At 35.0% G+C, this 15,097-nt stretch overlaps 1 protein-coding gene across 1 annotated transcript; it reads left to right on the forward strand.

Annotated features, from left to right (window-relative positions):
* The first annotated feature begins 5,108 nt into the window (after positions 1–5,108).
* On the forward strand, positions 5,109–5,789 carry LOC149225828 (galactinol synthase 2-like). The gene is made up of 2 exons (XM_089375151.1): positions 5,109–5,194; positions 5,315–5,789. The coding sequence occupies exons 1-2, from the start codon at positions 5,129–5,131 to the stop codon at positions 5,567–5,569; spliced, it is 321 nt and encodes a 106-aa protein (XP_089231277.1). The 5' UTR covers positions 5,109–5,128; the 3' UTR covers positions 5,570–5,789.
* The last annotated feature ends 9,308 nt before the right edge of the window (positions 5,790–15,097 follow it).

Here is a 15,097-nt window from a genome sequence, read left to right on the forward strand (position 1 = left end):
TAGTTTATAACATACAACACACTTTAGAAAACAAACCGGGTATATAGGTGGCCGAGCGCAAATTAAAGAAAAACAATAGCAGTGATTTAATCAGTTACCTTACTTTAGGGCTCTAAGACAGATACATGACGGCTCAGGGTATTTATACCCCAGTGACCATAACCTCGTTTGAGACTTACTGTCACATGTATTCACTGGGTAATCGACACAGTTCATCTACAAAAGAAATATGATTGAGCGACTGTAATTTTAAATTTCAAGGTGAGACGAGCAAATACCTCTCAGGTGAGAGTTATTAAGCCATTCATTTGTTACTTAATAAACAATAGAGAAATTCAGTAGGAATTAAAGAACAAAAAACGCCAATTGGTAATTATGGAAACCCTGCTACCATGCATGGAATTGTAATTTAGAAAAATAAGGCATAATAGCAAAACTGTATTACATAATTAAACATAAGAAAGAATAATTATATTCCATAGATGCATTGACCCAGGAAGGGTAGTTTCGTTATTCAATATAACCGAGCAAACCAATTAAGAACTAAGTACTATATTATGACATTCCGAACAGTCTAGGAAATCACGGTATTACAGCCAAAATCACTAGTAGAAGTCTGGTACTTGATAATCTCATACATGTATTGCTCAAATAACAAAACCAACTCGTCGGAAAAATAACGGTTGACTCTCGGCATGTGCTTCCAGGCCAATTTTTTCCCCGAACCGAAGTGCCCTTTAAAAATCAAAGGAATAACTCTATATTTAACTCAAAAAATATACCCACCTCCTCTATCAGTTCTTAGAACTTTGATATGCAGCCCGCTTTGGTTTTCTACAAGTGCCTTGAAATTGCAAAAATTTTCAAACACTTCACTTTTGTTCTTCAAGAAATAAACCCAAGTTTTTCTAGTAAAATCATCAATAAATGTTAGTATATAGTGGCTGCCTGCAAGTGATGGAGTTTGCATCGGTCCACATAAATCTGAGTGGACAATTTCTAAGGGTGCTTTGACCCTTATGCTTTTCCCAGATGGAAAACTTTCTCTGTGTTGTTTCCCCAAGATACAACCTTCACAAAGGCTGTCTGGTTTCTCTATCAATGGTAATCCTTTTACCATTCATTTTCTACTCAATAAGTTAAGTCTTCCAAGGTTGAGATGTCCAAATCTCAAGTGCCACAACCAATTTTCATCTTTTGGTTCGCTTTGGAAAGCCTCTTGAGTCACTGCTGCTATTTCTTCTTTATTTTTCAAATCTGCTTTCATTCTGAGACGGAACATCCTGTTCCTTGTCATCTTCACTTCAGCAATACATCGTTTGCTGGATGCTCTATCCATGATGGTGCATACATCATTCACAAAGAAAACATTGTACTCATTTTGAACAAGCTGTCCAATACTTAAGAGATTACATTTCATTCCAGGAACATAATAAACATCTGCTATCGTTTTCTTTTCACCTTTCCTTGTAAAGACATTTACTTCTCCTTTTCCCATAATAGAAACTTTATTATCAGTCCCTAGTGTGACTTGTGACTTCACATTCTAATCTAACATAGAAAACAGGGCTATGTTTCCTGTCATATGGTTGTTGCAACCAGAGTCTAGGAAGCATACATCTTTACTCTTTTCTTCAGCCATATTACAAGCTAAAAACAAATTATTTTGGCTGATATTTTCTCTAGTGAAATTTGCACTAGTTCTATTGCTCATATCATGATGCTTCTTCCTACATTCATTTGCATAATGCCCATATTTTTTACAATAATGACTTTGGACATTGGATTTATCATACCTTTGTCCTTGAGCATGATGTTGTCGACTTTGTTGGCTGCTGCGTTGGCCTTGGTTCTGATTTGGATTGCTGCCTCTTCCTTGAGCATTTGCTGGACTGTTTCTTCCACCTCTGTTTTCGCTTCTGCCTCTTCCTCTCTTGTTTCCTCTGCCTTGACCTCTTCCTCTTCCAAAGGACATCTGGGTCTTAAAGACTTGTTCTAGAGATGAGTTTTCATTTCTACTCAATCTCTGCTCATGTGTTATCAGTGATGCATGTAGTTCATCAACTGAGAATTTTGTGAGAACCTTTGTCTCTTCTATGGTGGTGACAATCACATCAAACCTTGAGGGTAGGATCCTCAATAGTTTCTCCACAATCCTCCTTTCTTCAAGAATCTCTCCATGAGACCTTATCTGTATGACCAGAGCAATCACATGTGTGAATAATGAGTCAATATTATCAGACTCCTTCATGCATAAATTCTCAAAATCTCTTCTCAGCAACTGTAGTTTCACTGTCTTCACTTTCTCCATGCCTCAATAGGCTATCTTGAGAGTTTGCCATGCTTCTTTAGATGTCTTGGTTGTTGCTATCCTTGGAAACACACTCTCATGCACTGCTTGATACAAAAAGTATAGGGATTTTGAATCCTTCTTCTTATAAATCTTCAACAGATCTTTCTCTGCCTGAGTTAGGTTATTAAACTCATCTTCATCTGCTGTTTCTTCAAAACCATCTTTAACAAATTCCCATAAGTCTTGTGAAGCAAACAGTGCTTTCATAGTTATTGCCCAATAGTCATAGTTTTTCCCATTAAATTGTGGGAGCTGAGTATTAAAGATACCCATGCTAATGCTGGCTCCAGCCATCCTTGCACTCTTAACTATGCTTCAAAATACTTGACTGTGTATTTAAAATCACTGACTATGAGGACAGTAACACAGAAACTAACTTGAGAAATACCTTGACTGAGTCTTCACTCTGTTGGAGAAGCTGCTGCAGCAAGAAATCCTTCCTTCAGCTTCTTTGACACCTTCAAAGAGCTTGGACAAGCTCTGATACCATGTTGGGAATTTTCTGTTTAATTCCAAAACAAAAATAACTTGAACAGAGGATAATGTTCTGTTTTAACACAGGATCTTAACACAGGGAAGCAAAAAAAATTGTTTTCAGAGGACTGAGATTTTCCACACACATAAAAGATTTCTATTCATTAATAAAACTGCTGATACAATATTCTTCCTCTCACAGAGGGATTTCACCAGGAACGATTCAGTTCCACACAAGAAAAATTACTGTGTCTCCTTTGAAATTTTACACCGCTGTGTGTAAAAATTTATTACATCTACTGCTGTAAAAAAATAACTTTATTGTTTCATTCACGCCGCTGCATTACAAAATAAAAACTCTGTCTCTCAAAAATACATTACTGTATAAATTTTTCTTCATTCACACGCTGCTGCGGATATGCATTCATTGCATTTTCAACGAACAACAATTACTTCAACCTACTGTAAAAACTTCCTTACATTCACTGCGGATATGCATTTCATTGCATTTTCAACGAACAACAATTACTTCAACCTACTGTAAAAACTTCCTTACATTCACTGCGGCGAGCTTCTCTTTACATTTCATATGCAAAATGAACAACAACAAAAACTAAAACATAACAATGGTTTTTTTTAATGCCCATTCAATCAGACGGTTATCGCTCGTTCAATCCACACGAATTTTATGCTCCAGAAAAACCACTTTTGCAAAACTGCCAGCCACGTGTCAAACGATGAATCTGCGCCTCCGGAGAATACCGCTGCTCGGTGAAAAGCGTTGCGATAAGAGATTGGCGGTTTTCCCGAATTAATAACATGGAAGGGGAAATTATAATTTCAACACATTTAACACCACTGTGTCTTGCGGGTTGGAGATTCCAAAAAACGAACTTGTATTCCATATTTTAAAAGTTAATTGTATGCTTAGAAACAAATCATGCATCAAACCTATTAAAGAAAATTCAGATATTTTCATTCTCTCATAAGCTAATTCATGTAATCCTCAATTAAAAGTATGGCTCATTTGTTTTTCCTCTAAAAAACAAAAACATCACACCAGTCTGCGCATTGGATGCTGTCTGGGAACTGAACGGTAAGTGGGCATTGAAAGGGTCTACATTAAATGCCCTGGTCATCCATATTCAAGGAGTTAATTCTTAGATCCGAATCATCTTTCTTTCTTTTTTCGAGAGAACTCATACGTCAGACCACCCTGCGCACTGAACGCAAAGAGGGCATCGAAAATAACATTAGACCACTATGCGCAGTGCGCACTGAACACGAGGTGGGCATTGAAAGAGTGTACATTAAATGCCCTGCTCATGTCCAGCGGAGTCTAACATGGCAAGGGCTAACCAGCCATATATTGAGTCATAAATGCCCTTGCCATCTATGTATGTGGTGCATGTCAGTGGGATGGCATACATAACTCCGGCAGGCGACCTCGCGTTTCCGGTGACATACGCGGGACCCACCAACGAGGGCCCGCCCGCCCCGTCTCGTTTTTGACTCCGGCGGCCAGCATGTGTTTCCGGTGGTGTATGCGGAGGAGTAGTCGGAGAATGTGTTTCAGGCCGCGTGGGGATGAGCATTGACGCAGATAATTAATTACGTACATTTCTCCGCAGTCCGTCGTTTTACTCGCTGCTATCAACACCAATCATGAAGCCGCGCGATTCACCGATTTGAATTTGAATTGATTTATCGCGCCAATTTCATTTTCATTTGCAGTCAATATCCGAGGATTGAATCGTGGAGTTTGGGTTGTTTTGTTACAGTGTTGTGGAATCGAGTTTGTTTGAGGTTAAGGAATGGGATGCAATGGACAAAACCTTTATGGGGCACCAGGGCTCTTCTTCCTCAATCACTTTGGATGGGTATGAAGGGTAATTCCCCATGGATATTTCTACGCGGTTATGGATTGCTTCTGCGAGAAGACATGGAGCCACACTCCGCAGTACAAGATCGGATACTGCCAGCAGTGTCCAGAGAAGGTGTCATGGCCCGTGGAATTAGGGCAACGGCCCTCTCCATACTTCAACGCTGGAATGTTTGTTTTTGAGCCGAGTCAGCTGACATTCGACTGCCTTTTGGAAACTCTGATGGCTACTGTGCCAACGCCCTTCGCAGAACAAGTCTGGATCTGTTCTCATTTCAGTGAGGATCATGCACATTTTTGTTTGGTTTACCAGATCTAATTTTGACTAAATTGTGGTATATGTTTTGTAGGATTTCTTGAATATGTATTTTGAGAAGATATACAAGCCCATTACTCTGGTGTACAATCTGGTTCTAGCCATGATGTGGCGGCATCCCGAGAACGTGGACTTGGACACTGTCAAAGTTGTTCACTACTGTGCTGCTGTAAGCTTTCTTTTCACTGCAAATTTGGGTTCGATAGAAACAATATGATTTATATATGAAAGACGAGATAGGTGTTCTGAGCGTACAGGGTTATATTAATGGATGAATGTGGATGTGCAGGGATCGAAGCCGTGGAGGTACAGTGGGGAGGAGGAAAATATGGAGAGGGAAGATATAAAGACGCTGGTGCAGAAATGGTGGGACATATACAATGACCCCTCGTTGGATCACTCGGGATCATGCGACATAATTCCAGATCCAATTTCAGAGTTGGATGGAAAATCAAATGATCTGCAACGAGTGGCTGCTAATTCATTCTTTGCTGCTGCGACGGCAACAAATCCCAACTTAATGCCTGCACCGCCTGCAGCTTAAGAGATTTCAAATTTGCAGAAGTCGCCTGTAGCATAAGATATTTATATATGTATATTTTAATCCACCGGCATAGACGGGGACAATTTGTATATCATACAGAAGATCATACTGTATGTCCTCAAAGATGAGGATATTGCTGTTGCGCTTACAGTTATTGGTTGTAAATTAATCGAATTTATTTAATATTTGTAAATATACAAATTGACATTTGTATGACTGGACGTACATGGTTACTCTTTCGTTTTCTGTAATTCAAAAAATATTTAATTTTCATTTAATTCTGCATCGATATGAAAATATTTACACGCATGCAATGTGACGTAATTATGAATTATTATAAAATTTAGTAAACCCTGATGGCTAGTAAAAGCCAAACTTCACTGGTATCTTTCATCATTAGTCATCAGCAATGTTATATAGTTTTTTTGGGTAGGAAAAAGGTGTAATTATATATATATATATATATATATATATATATATATATATATATATATATATATATATATATATATATATATATATATATATATATATATATATATATATATGCATTTAAATATGATGATTTATTAGGATTCTAGAAAGAGGGGTTATATAGTCATCGTTTTCCAAAATAACTATAATAAAACTAAATATAAATATCAAAACAATGTTGGTACGTGTAATTGTTATATGAGATAAGTATGAATAAATGGAGATATACTAAAAAGTCTTACAAAATGTTGTTGAAGTATGTGAACTTAAAGAAAATTGTTATATTTAATCAGTTTTATTAATGAATGGTTTATGATAAAATTGATAGAGCTGATCATTTTGTTGTTGTTTTTTGATCTATGAGGTCCCAAAATCCAATCATAATTTTTTTTAGAAAGACTATCTACTCTATTCTCAATTGTAAACATAAACAACAATTTTGAGGATAAGAGTTGTGCATAGTTTGTTGGAACTTGCTCCCAAACCCATTTTTAGAGAAAATAAATGAGTTTCCAAAATATGTAATACAAATCCTCCCCCACATCCAAAAGTGTCTCCTTGCGAAGTCCCATCAAAGAATTCCCAAGGATGAGATCTATCAACGACTGTTGGATTTAGGATTCTATTGTTATTATCTCTTTGGTCCTTCAAGAGAAGGTCATAAACAACTAAAATTTGTGTCGCAAAAACTTCAATGGGAAAGATGTCATCTTCAAAGATAGCTCTATTTCTTGCAAGCCAAACTCCCCAAACTATTAAAAGAGGCAATACTTGATACAATTTGTTCTCCCTCAATGAGTCCACTGAATACATACCTCCATTAACTCTTCACCTAACCAAATACCTGCAAATATGAACTTTTTCATAACATATTTCCAAACACCTTTAAAATAAGGACACAGTAAGAATAAATGATTGAGAGATTCTTGAATCATCAACTTTGCATAGGACACATTTGTTTGGGCCTTGAAAACATCTCCTTGTTAAATTCTCCCAAGTTGGGAACTTTAATTTTCCATAAAAGTTCCCACCAGTCCTCATGAACATCCTACAATCTATCAGATATAAGAAAAGCATATCCAAATTTTAGCGTATAAACCCCTTAGGAATCATGGGACCAAACCAACTCATCCTCCTCTTGAGCTAATATGAGATGTGTTGCAGGTAAACTGCCAATGTATCTAATCTAGAAATGATGAAGATGCATGGGTATGCCTAAATGATCTTTCAAAACCCAACCTCGATTCCATAGATTTGTTTGTGCTAGATCTACAATTTGACTCAAGTAAGCGAGGTCATTACCATGTAGATATTCAATCAAATGTTCAAGAAGTCTGTGATCAATATGAATTCCAATCCAAGGATTGATAAACCTTTAAATGTGATCCATCACCCACTTTCCAAGCTAGGCTTGAATCAATCAATAAAAATTACGAGAGAACAACTTTCCAAATGATAAAAACATTGCTTTTCAATTTATTGGGTAAGCAAATCTAGTCCTCTCACTGCATAGGGTGTAAATATTAGATATACACCACTTTCATCCAATGAGAGTGAGTTTTTAGTAATTTCCAACCAACTTTAGTTGCTAAAGCTTTTGAAAAAAAATGTAAGTCCTTTAAACCCTAACCTCCAAAATCTTTAGGAGCAACTATTATTATCTGGATTACCCATGGAAGAATAGATTGATCTGATAAACCTGACCATAAAAGATTACAACGTTTTTTTTATCTTATTTAATATGCCTTTTGGAATCCAGGAAAGCCACATCCAAGAAACTAATATTGCCTCAAGGACTGATTTAATAAGAAAAAGTCTTCCAGCTCTAGATGCATGAGATGAATTGGTGACACAGGGAAGATGACAAAAAATAAGTCTTAAATTCTTATCAAATCATTTATAGTTAACAATGTGGACTGAGAATGAAAATATTAATGGTATTAATCTTTTGGTGTTGTGATATCGATTGCAGGGGATTATTGGAAGAGATTTGAGAGACTTTTAAAATATTCCATGGTATTTTCCGAATGCAGATGAGCTTAGAAAAACGGTAAATAAGTGTGGAGCTTTTGAGATTGAGAGTTTAAAGTGTGCGAGAGGGTGCCGAGTATGGGTGAGGAAGATTTTGAAGAGTATATTAAGAACCCAAAAATGTTTAGTTGTGTGAAATCCAATTTATTCAAGAGCTTTGTGTGTAGTTTGGTTGAAGCCCACATTGGCAAGGAATCTACAGAGATTTTTTCAGGTTTTTTCCTGAGAAGGCCTTAGCACTTCCACTGTGCAATCCACCTTCTAGTCTGTCCCATACATTGTCGCTTAACTTATAAGAAAGTAGTCGACAATGTCTACAAAATCATTTGAATTTTTATATGAGAAGGAATAAATTTACGTGAGAGGTAATCCTTTTGATCAAGATATTTATGTGGATTTGTAATATTATTTAGTATTCTTATTATTAAAACGACGGGGCCAATCTGTTATAACAAGTGATAAAATTTGAGATTTTTTTTTAATTGTATATTTAAAATGCAAATAAAATAGTCCAATTTCATTCTTGTCAATTCAATTAGGAAATATTTTGAAATTTATAATTGAGTTACCCTCAAGTCAAAGTTAGTAAAGTCGGACTTAAAGGGAAGCCAATAATTAAACCTGCTGATTTTGAAAGTTCTGCTAATTTTGTAAGCCTCTCCATGAATTGTTTTTTATTTTTAAATTAGTGGTTTGTTTGGTACATTTCACTGTTTTAAAATTTTATTTGAGGTATAAAAAGCTAACAATTAGTTGTTTTTTATTTTATTCTAAAATAGGTGGCTTATATATATATATATATATATATATATATATATATTTTGGGAAATAAAAAACTAACCATCATATTTAATTTAATTTTTAATTATGTTTTGTGGAGATGATAAAGTGGATTCATAGTAAATTATAAAATTATTTTATGTAAATGATATTATTTTAATTATAAAAATAAAATTAATAAAAATTATTACTATTATTATTTAATAGTTTGTTTTATTTTTTATTTTTAAATTGTAGATAAACATTTGTATTTATTTTATTTTAATTTTTCAAAAATTTTAAATAATAATTGATTAATTTTGTATTAGTAAATAGTTTTAGTAAAAATGAACTATACGTTTATAAGTGATGTTATAAGGAATTTTTAATTATAAGTTACTTTATAAGGAAATTTTAATTAAAATTTAAATATCTAATTTAAATTTAATCTAATAAATGTAATTGATCAAGAGGACTCTTTTAAGTGATGTGATTGAGAGGATTGGAAGGTTCAATATTGATGCAACCCCATAGCGATCACTGAAGAAACCTAGACCATCTCAAAAAGGTCCCCCAAAATGGCTCACCAAAACACTTGAAAGTATTCATTTTGATGAGGTCGAAAAGAGAGGAACCATATTAGGTATTTAAATTTTAATTAGAAATTAGTTATCATATTATATATTGATTGAACATGCTTAGATTTTATTAGCATTTTTTGATGAGTAAGGTTTCATTATGTTAAATATATATTGGCTTCATTGGCTTGTTATATTTGGCTTGATTCTCATAGATATCATAGTTACGTTTGAAGAGCTACGTGATAATTCCAGTGCATCAATGAATTTATATTTTTGCATAGCCATAGATTTCAGTATCATTTTTTATTTTTTATTATTATATGCGAGCTGTTGTTTGAAAATTAGCCTAATTGATAAAAGTAATCAAGGCAGTGAGAGTGCCATTCACCAATTTTCTAAGAGAAGAAGGCCCCAACCTCTTGAAAATTGTCTTTTTACCTTAAACCTTTCAAACACCATAGTTCTTTGCTTTCATTTACTTCTCTTCTAGAATAGAATGATGATTCAAGTACATGCTAGTTAAAGAGATGAGTAGAAGACTATGAGCAACCACTCATCTTCACTCTCATAGATGAGGAAGGTTGTAGTGCATTCTCATCCCTATAACTAGTATTGGCTCTATATTAACTAAGTTGAGTAAAAGATTGTCAGAATGTCCACTTGCCTCCACCAAGAAGGAAGGCCCTAGTGCATTAGTTATCCTTTTTGATTGAAAACCCCTTTGATCATTTTCCCATCATTTGAGTGAAAACTTGGAATTTTTGAGATGATTGCATAGAGAAGTTGGATTTGTGTGAGAGATCATAGTATATGCCTAGTTTGAAGTATTCTTAAATCAAGTAAGAGTGATTTCATTACAAGCTTGTGTGAATATGTTAAGAGTTTTGTTTCATGATTCTTGAATTGAGTTGTTAGTTTTGATTTAGAAGTGACAAATAATCTAACTTAACTCATATTACATACTTTAGTGTGCTTCAAAGTTTACAAACACTAAATTGATATAAAATCATGTCGACTCACAAACACCCCTTCAAATTAGGGGGGGAATGTTATACACCTAATCCTTTGGGATTGGTTAGATAACTTGTAAATATGTAAATAAAAGGAAATATGAGTAGTTATAAAAGGAATCGACCTTGGAAGATGAAATAAAGGGTCACTCTTGTATGTTATATAAGTCTATTTTCATCAATGCAATATCAATATGATTCACGACTCATATTCCTTGGCTCGACAAATTGAAACACGAAAAACCATATAATTCTTCTCTTGAATCAGAAATCGTTGATCTTAGATGAGTCATTAGTGATTTGGCTAAGCAAAGGCAGAATGATGTTCATTCCATGGCTCCACCCTCATCTTCTATATTGGATTATTTAATTATGTCAATTTAAGCTTGTCAAATCATTGACATAATAGCCCCAATAAATATGCTAGAGTCTAAATGATATTCATGGTAGAAAACACAAGTTTTTTGGCCTTATTAATCAACTTTTGTTATAAATTTTAAAGTCTTAAATTTTCTCCCTTGTAACAGGTGCACAATGGCAAAACCTCCCCTCCCGCTTTGCTGATGTGTTAATGCGTCAAATTTAAAGCATCGACATGAAAAACATCTAGCAGACGATCAGTTGGTTGGTCACCTCATAGGTGTGGCTAGATATGCAATCTAAGTTATGGAAGAATGTTAAGTATCGATTTGGTACACTATTGAACGAATTAAGTTTATGTCAGATGGTGGAAGCATAGATCTGATGAATGCCAATATGATGGAACCCAATAATTATTTGAACACAGTGATTCATTTCTTATGGGAAGAAAAAATTATGAGAATTCCTGGCTATGGGTTTGATGGAACACTAAAACATCATACCCATAGCTATGGGTTTAATGCTTTGCATGCAGAGCATTAAATGGGGATGCTACATTATGCTTGGAGGTGGTTATGCTTTGGATGCTACATTTTACTATATAACCCCTTTTATACCCCCAAACATATACACCCATCGATGCCCTATATCACTCCCCAATACCTATAGACCCCTTAATTCTCTACATCACCCTCCAATATCTATACACCCCTCGATACCCTACATCAACCTCTAATATCTATACACCCCTTGATACCCTACATCACCCCCCAATACCATTATGTTGACTTTATTTTTCGCAATTTTAAATGTCCCTTTAATAAGGTATTGCTCCACAATATGAATCGCTCCAAGTAAAAATACCCCTTATTTTTACTAGAGATGCTCTTTTATTCTGCCAATACCAATAACCACCCCGCCTCCTCTCCCCCCCCCAACACCCCCCAAACCCAATACCCTACACCCCCTTCCCAATACTTACAATTCATTGACTTTATTTTCACAATTTTAAATGCTCCTTTATGGATGAATGTAATAAGATATTGATCCACAGAGGGAAGCCCTCTTAGAAGGCGAGCGATCAAAGTCCTTAAAAAGATCCATTTTCGTATTTAAATAAGATGTAATAGTTTCATGATGCATTTTTGTTCCACTAATGGAGCAATAGCTACAACCCCCTTGAGGAGGAAAGTCCTCTATATATATCTTCAACTTTATCACTCAAGAAAGAAGTGGATTCCCCAATAATTTACCTCATTTTGACTAAAGCTAATATCTAAATTCAATTCATTTAGACAAAATTATCTCTTTGATTTTGATTTGGTTTCTTTTTTTCCTAATAAAAAATTATCTAAAACATAGCATCAAGCAAATTATAAATATCCTAAAAAATATCATTTGTTACACTTAAATGTTATGTTCTCATAATCCAAAGAATATCTTTAAAAAAAAAAAAACATATAACTATATTTTATACCAATTACGATTATCTCCAACTTTACATATATTTTCACATAAAAAACAATACCCTTGTTATATTAAATTTAATTAATTTAAGAAAAAAAATGAAGTCCTCACCACATATTCCTAATTGATTGTAAAAAAATATCAAACTCGCACAATCATTTGTTATACTCTATAATGAATTTCCAAATTCCCATCTTGCCAAATTTTGTGGCACTGTCCTTCTCAGTCAGAATCTATTTTGAAGTTGCTAAATTGATTTATAGAAGCAATATGGACTGACCATGCAATGATGTCCTGTCAAAGGTACATTGAAGAATTAAGAGCAATAGAAGATAGTCTCATCCTTATCATTGATGAAGCTTCTGAGGGTTATCTCACGGAGAATACAAAGGATAGACTTGTTCAGCTGGAATCTAGAAAAAAAAAAAAATTGTATGAACAAGAAGCTACTTGGAGACTTAAGAGTAGTATTGTTTGGCTTATGGCAAGAGATGACAATACAAAAAAAATTCATAATGTTGCAAAAGGCAAGAAATCTACAAATACTATATGGGAACTGCATGACCTAGAAGGTAATAGAGCCTCTTTGTTTGAAGATCTTGCAAATATGGGAAAGTCTCATTTTGAATCCTTGTTTAAATAACCTCGATAAGCAATGATAACAGAAGTTGTGTGATTGCCTTCTTTTTTCCTAGTTTTTCAAATAATGTAAAGAATGCGCCTATAATGGAGGAAATGACATCTGAAGAATTAAAAGAGGTGTTCTCAATTTTTCAAAAGGACAAGAGTCTTGGTCTTGACAAGTGGTGAGTGAAAATTTTCATTGCTTTTTATGAACTAATTGGAGATGATATTCTTTGTGTTGTGGAAAAATTATGAACTACAGGGTTGGTTCTATATTCATTTAATAGTACTTTTATCGCTTAAATTCCAAAAGTAGACAACCCTACTACTTTTGACGAGTTTCAACACATATCTCTATGTGATTGTGTATATAAGGTCATTGCCCATCATTTAAAGCCAATCTTATCTAAAGCGATATCAAAAGAGTAGTTTAGCTTCCTTGAAGGGTGTCAGATCCATGAAGCTATTGGAGTAGCCGAGGAAGGACTACATAGTCTAAAATTAAGGAATATCAAAGGTGCAATTCTAAAGATTTACCTTTCAAAAGTATATGATCGAGTAAGTTGGATCTATATTTGTCTCTTACTTACACATCTGGGGTTTAGTATTCCAATTGTAAACTGGATTATGAGCTACATAACCTTTATTTCCTTCATTGTTCTGATAAATTGATCAACCCATGATCAACCTCACCTTTCTTTCATGCTCAAAGAGGTCTTTCGGCAAGTTTGATGTCAATTATCACCTCTTCTATTTTTATTGGTCACTAAAGGATTAAGTCAAATTCTTGGGAGGCTAAAAGAAGTGGTTCTTTGAAAGGATTATTGTTGGCATTGTGATGCATGCGTTGTACTTGATGGCAACCCTCTCATAGACGAACATCTCACTTATATATGCCAAAGAAGCAGTTATCGGGAGGAATCGGGCCTATATAACCCTTGGATGCATGGTTTAACTCTATCGGGAGTTGTTCGGGCGATCAAATCCCATATATGCATTCATTAATACTATCGGGAGGTGTTTGGGCACTTAAAACCCATATATATATATATATATATATATATATATAGATATATATATATATATATATATATATATATATATATATATATATATATATATATATATATATATATATATATATGTATGTATGTATTACATAATAATCAATAGCATGTATGCATTGGACCCGACGGCATATCGCTTTTGGTTTATAATAATATTGCATCCGCAGTATATCGCAATGCATAAAGGGTTGCCCACCCCAATCCTCCGATTGCGATAAGAGGTGGCGGACCCGATGGAAGCATTAAAGGCAGCATATATTAACATCGCATTCGTGGTAATCCATTGCGATAACATATGGACCCGATGGCATTTCAAATGTGGTTTATAATAATATCGCATTCGCAGAATGTCGCAATGTATATAGGGTCGTCCACCCCAATCCTCCGATTGCGATAAGAGGTGGCGGACCCGATGGAAGCTTTAAAGGGATTTTATAATAACATCGCATCCGCGGTGATCGCACAGTTTATAAAAGCCTTCCACTTCAAATTTCCGATAGCGATGAAAACAGCGGACCCGATATATATATAAAGGCTGGTTAATGGGCATGTCGCATCCGATCCATCGGATCGGACGTCGGGAATAGGCCATGATATGGGCATGCGCTGGTAGCGATGAGAAGCGGACCCGATATAGTATTATTATGGGTTCATTCAGTTTAAAGTCCGCCTTTTTTTGTTTGGACCGTTTTCATCGTTTTCCCGCTTAAGCCTTTTTCTTAAGAGATCGGTCAAAACAGTTGCGCCACAGGATTTCGGATCCTCTGGTTTCGACTCATGGTTTTATCAAAATCATGACTATATAAGAAGAAAAGAGATCCTTTGGCAACGCATTGATTATGAATTGAAGATCTTAAGGGAGAATTGATTGGCATTCTTGTGATCGGTTAAGGAGCAATTACTGATCAAGGAGAATGCGCGTAGAACAGAGCAAAGGATCGCAGGCTTGAAGTTCAGACATTTCTTCGAGAGAAATCGCATTGCTTCAGGTGTATTGCAGTTCAGGTTCTGGGTGCGCATATTGGGTTTGTCTTGTGCCTAGCCTCCGGGTGCACTGTTATATGTATATCTTCTGCATTGTGTTCTGATTTCGGCATAAACAACCTCTGTTTTAATGGGTGACCAGATCGAGCATTTATTTATATTTTGATATAG

Source organism: Pinus tabuliformis, chromosome J, assembly GCF_031772625.1.
Source record: "Pinus tabuliformis cultivar Carrire ecotype Pingquan chromosome J, CPIR1, whole genome shotgun sequence".
Taxonomy (NCBI): Eukaryota; Viridiplantae; Streptophyta; class Pinopsida; order Pinales; family Pinaceae; genus Pinus; species Pinus tabuliformis.

Bases quoted from the DNA above. Each gene is read 5' to 3' on its own strand.
- LOC149225828 (XM_089375151.1), top strand. From the start codon at position 5,129: ATGATGTGGCGGCATCCCGAGAACGTGGACTTGGACACTGTCAAAGTT. The intron at 5,195-5,314 runs GTAAGCTTTCTT...GTGGATGTGCAG, and splicing joins TTGTTCACTACTGTGCTGCT to GGATCGAAGCCGTGGAGGTA.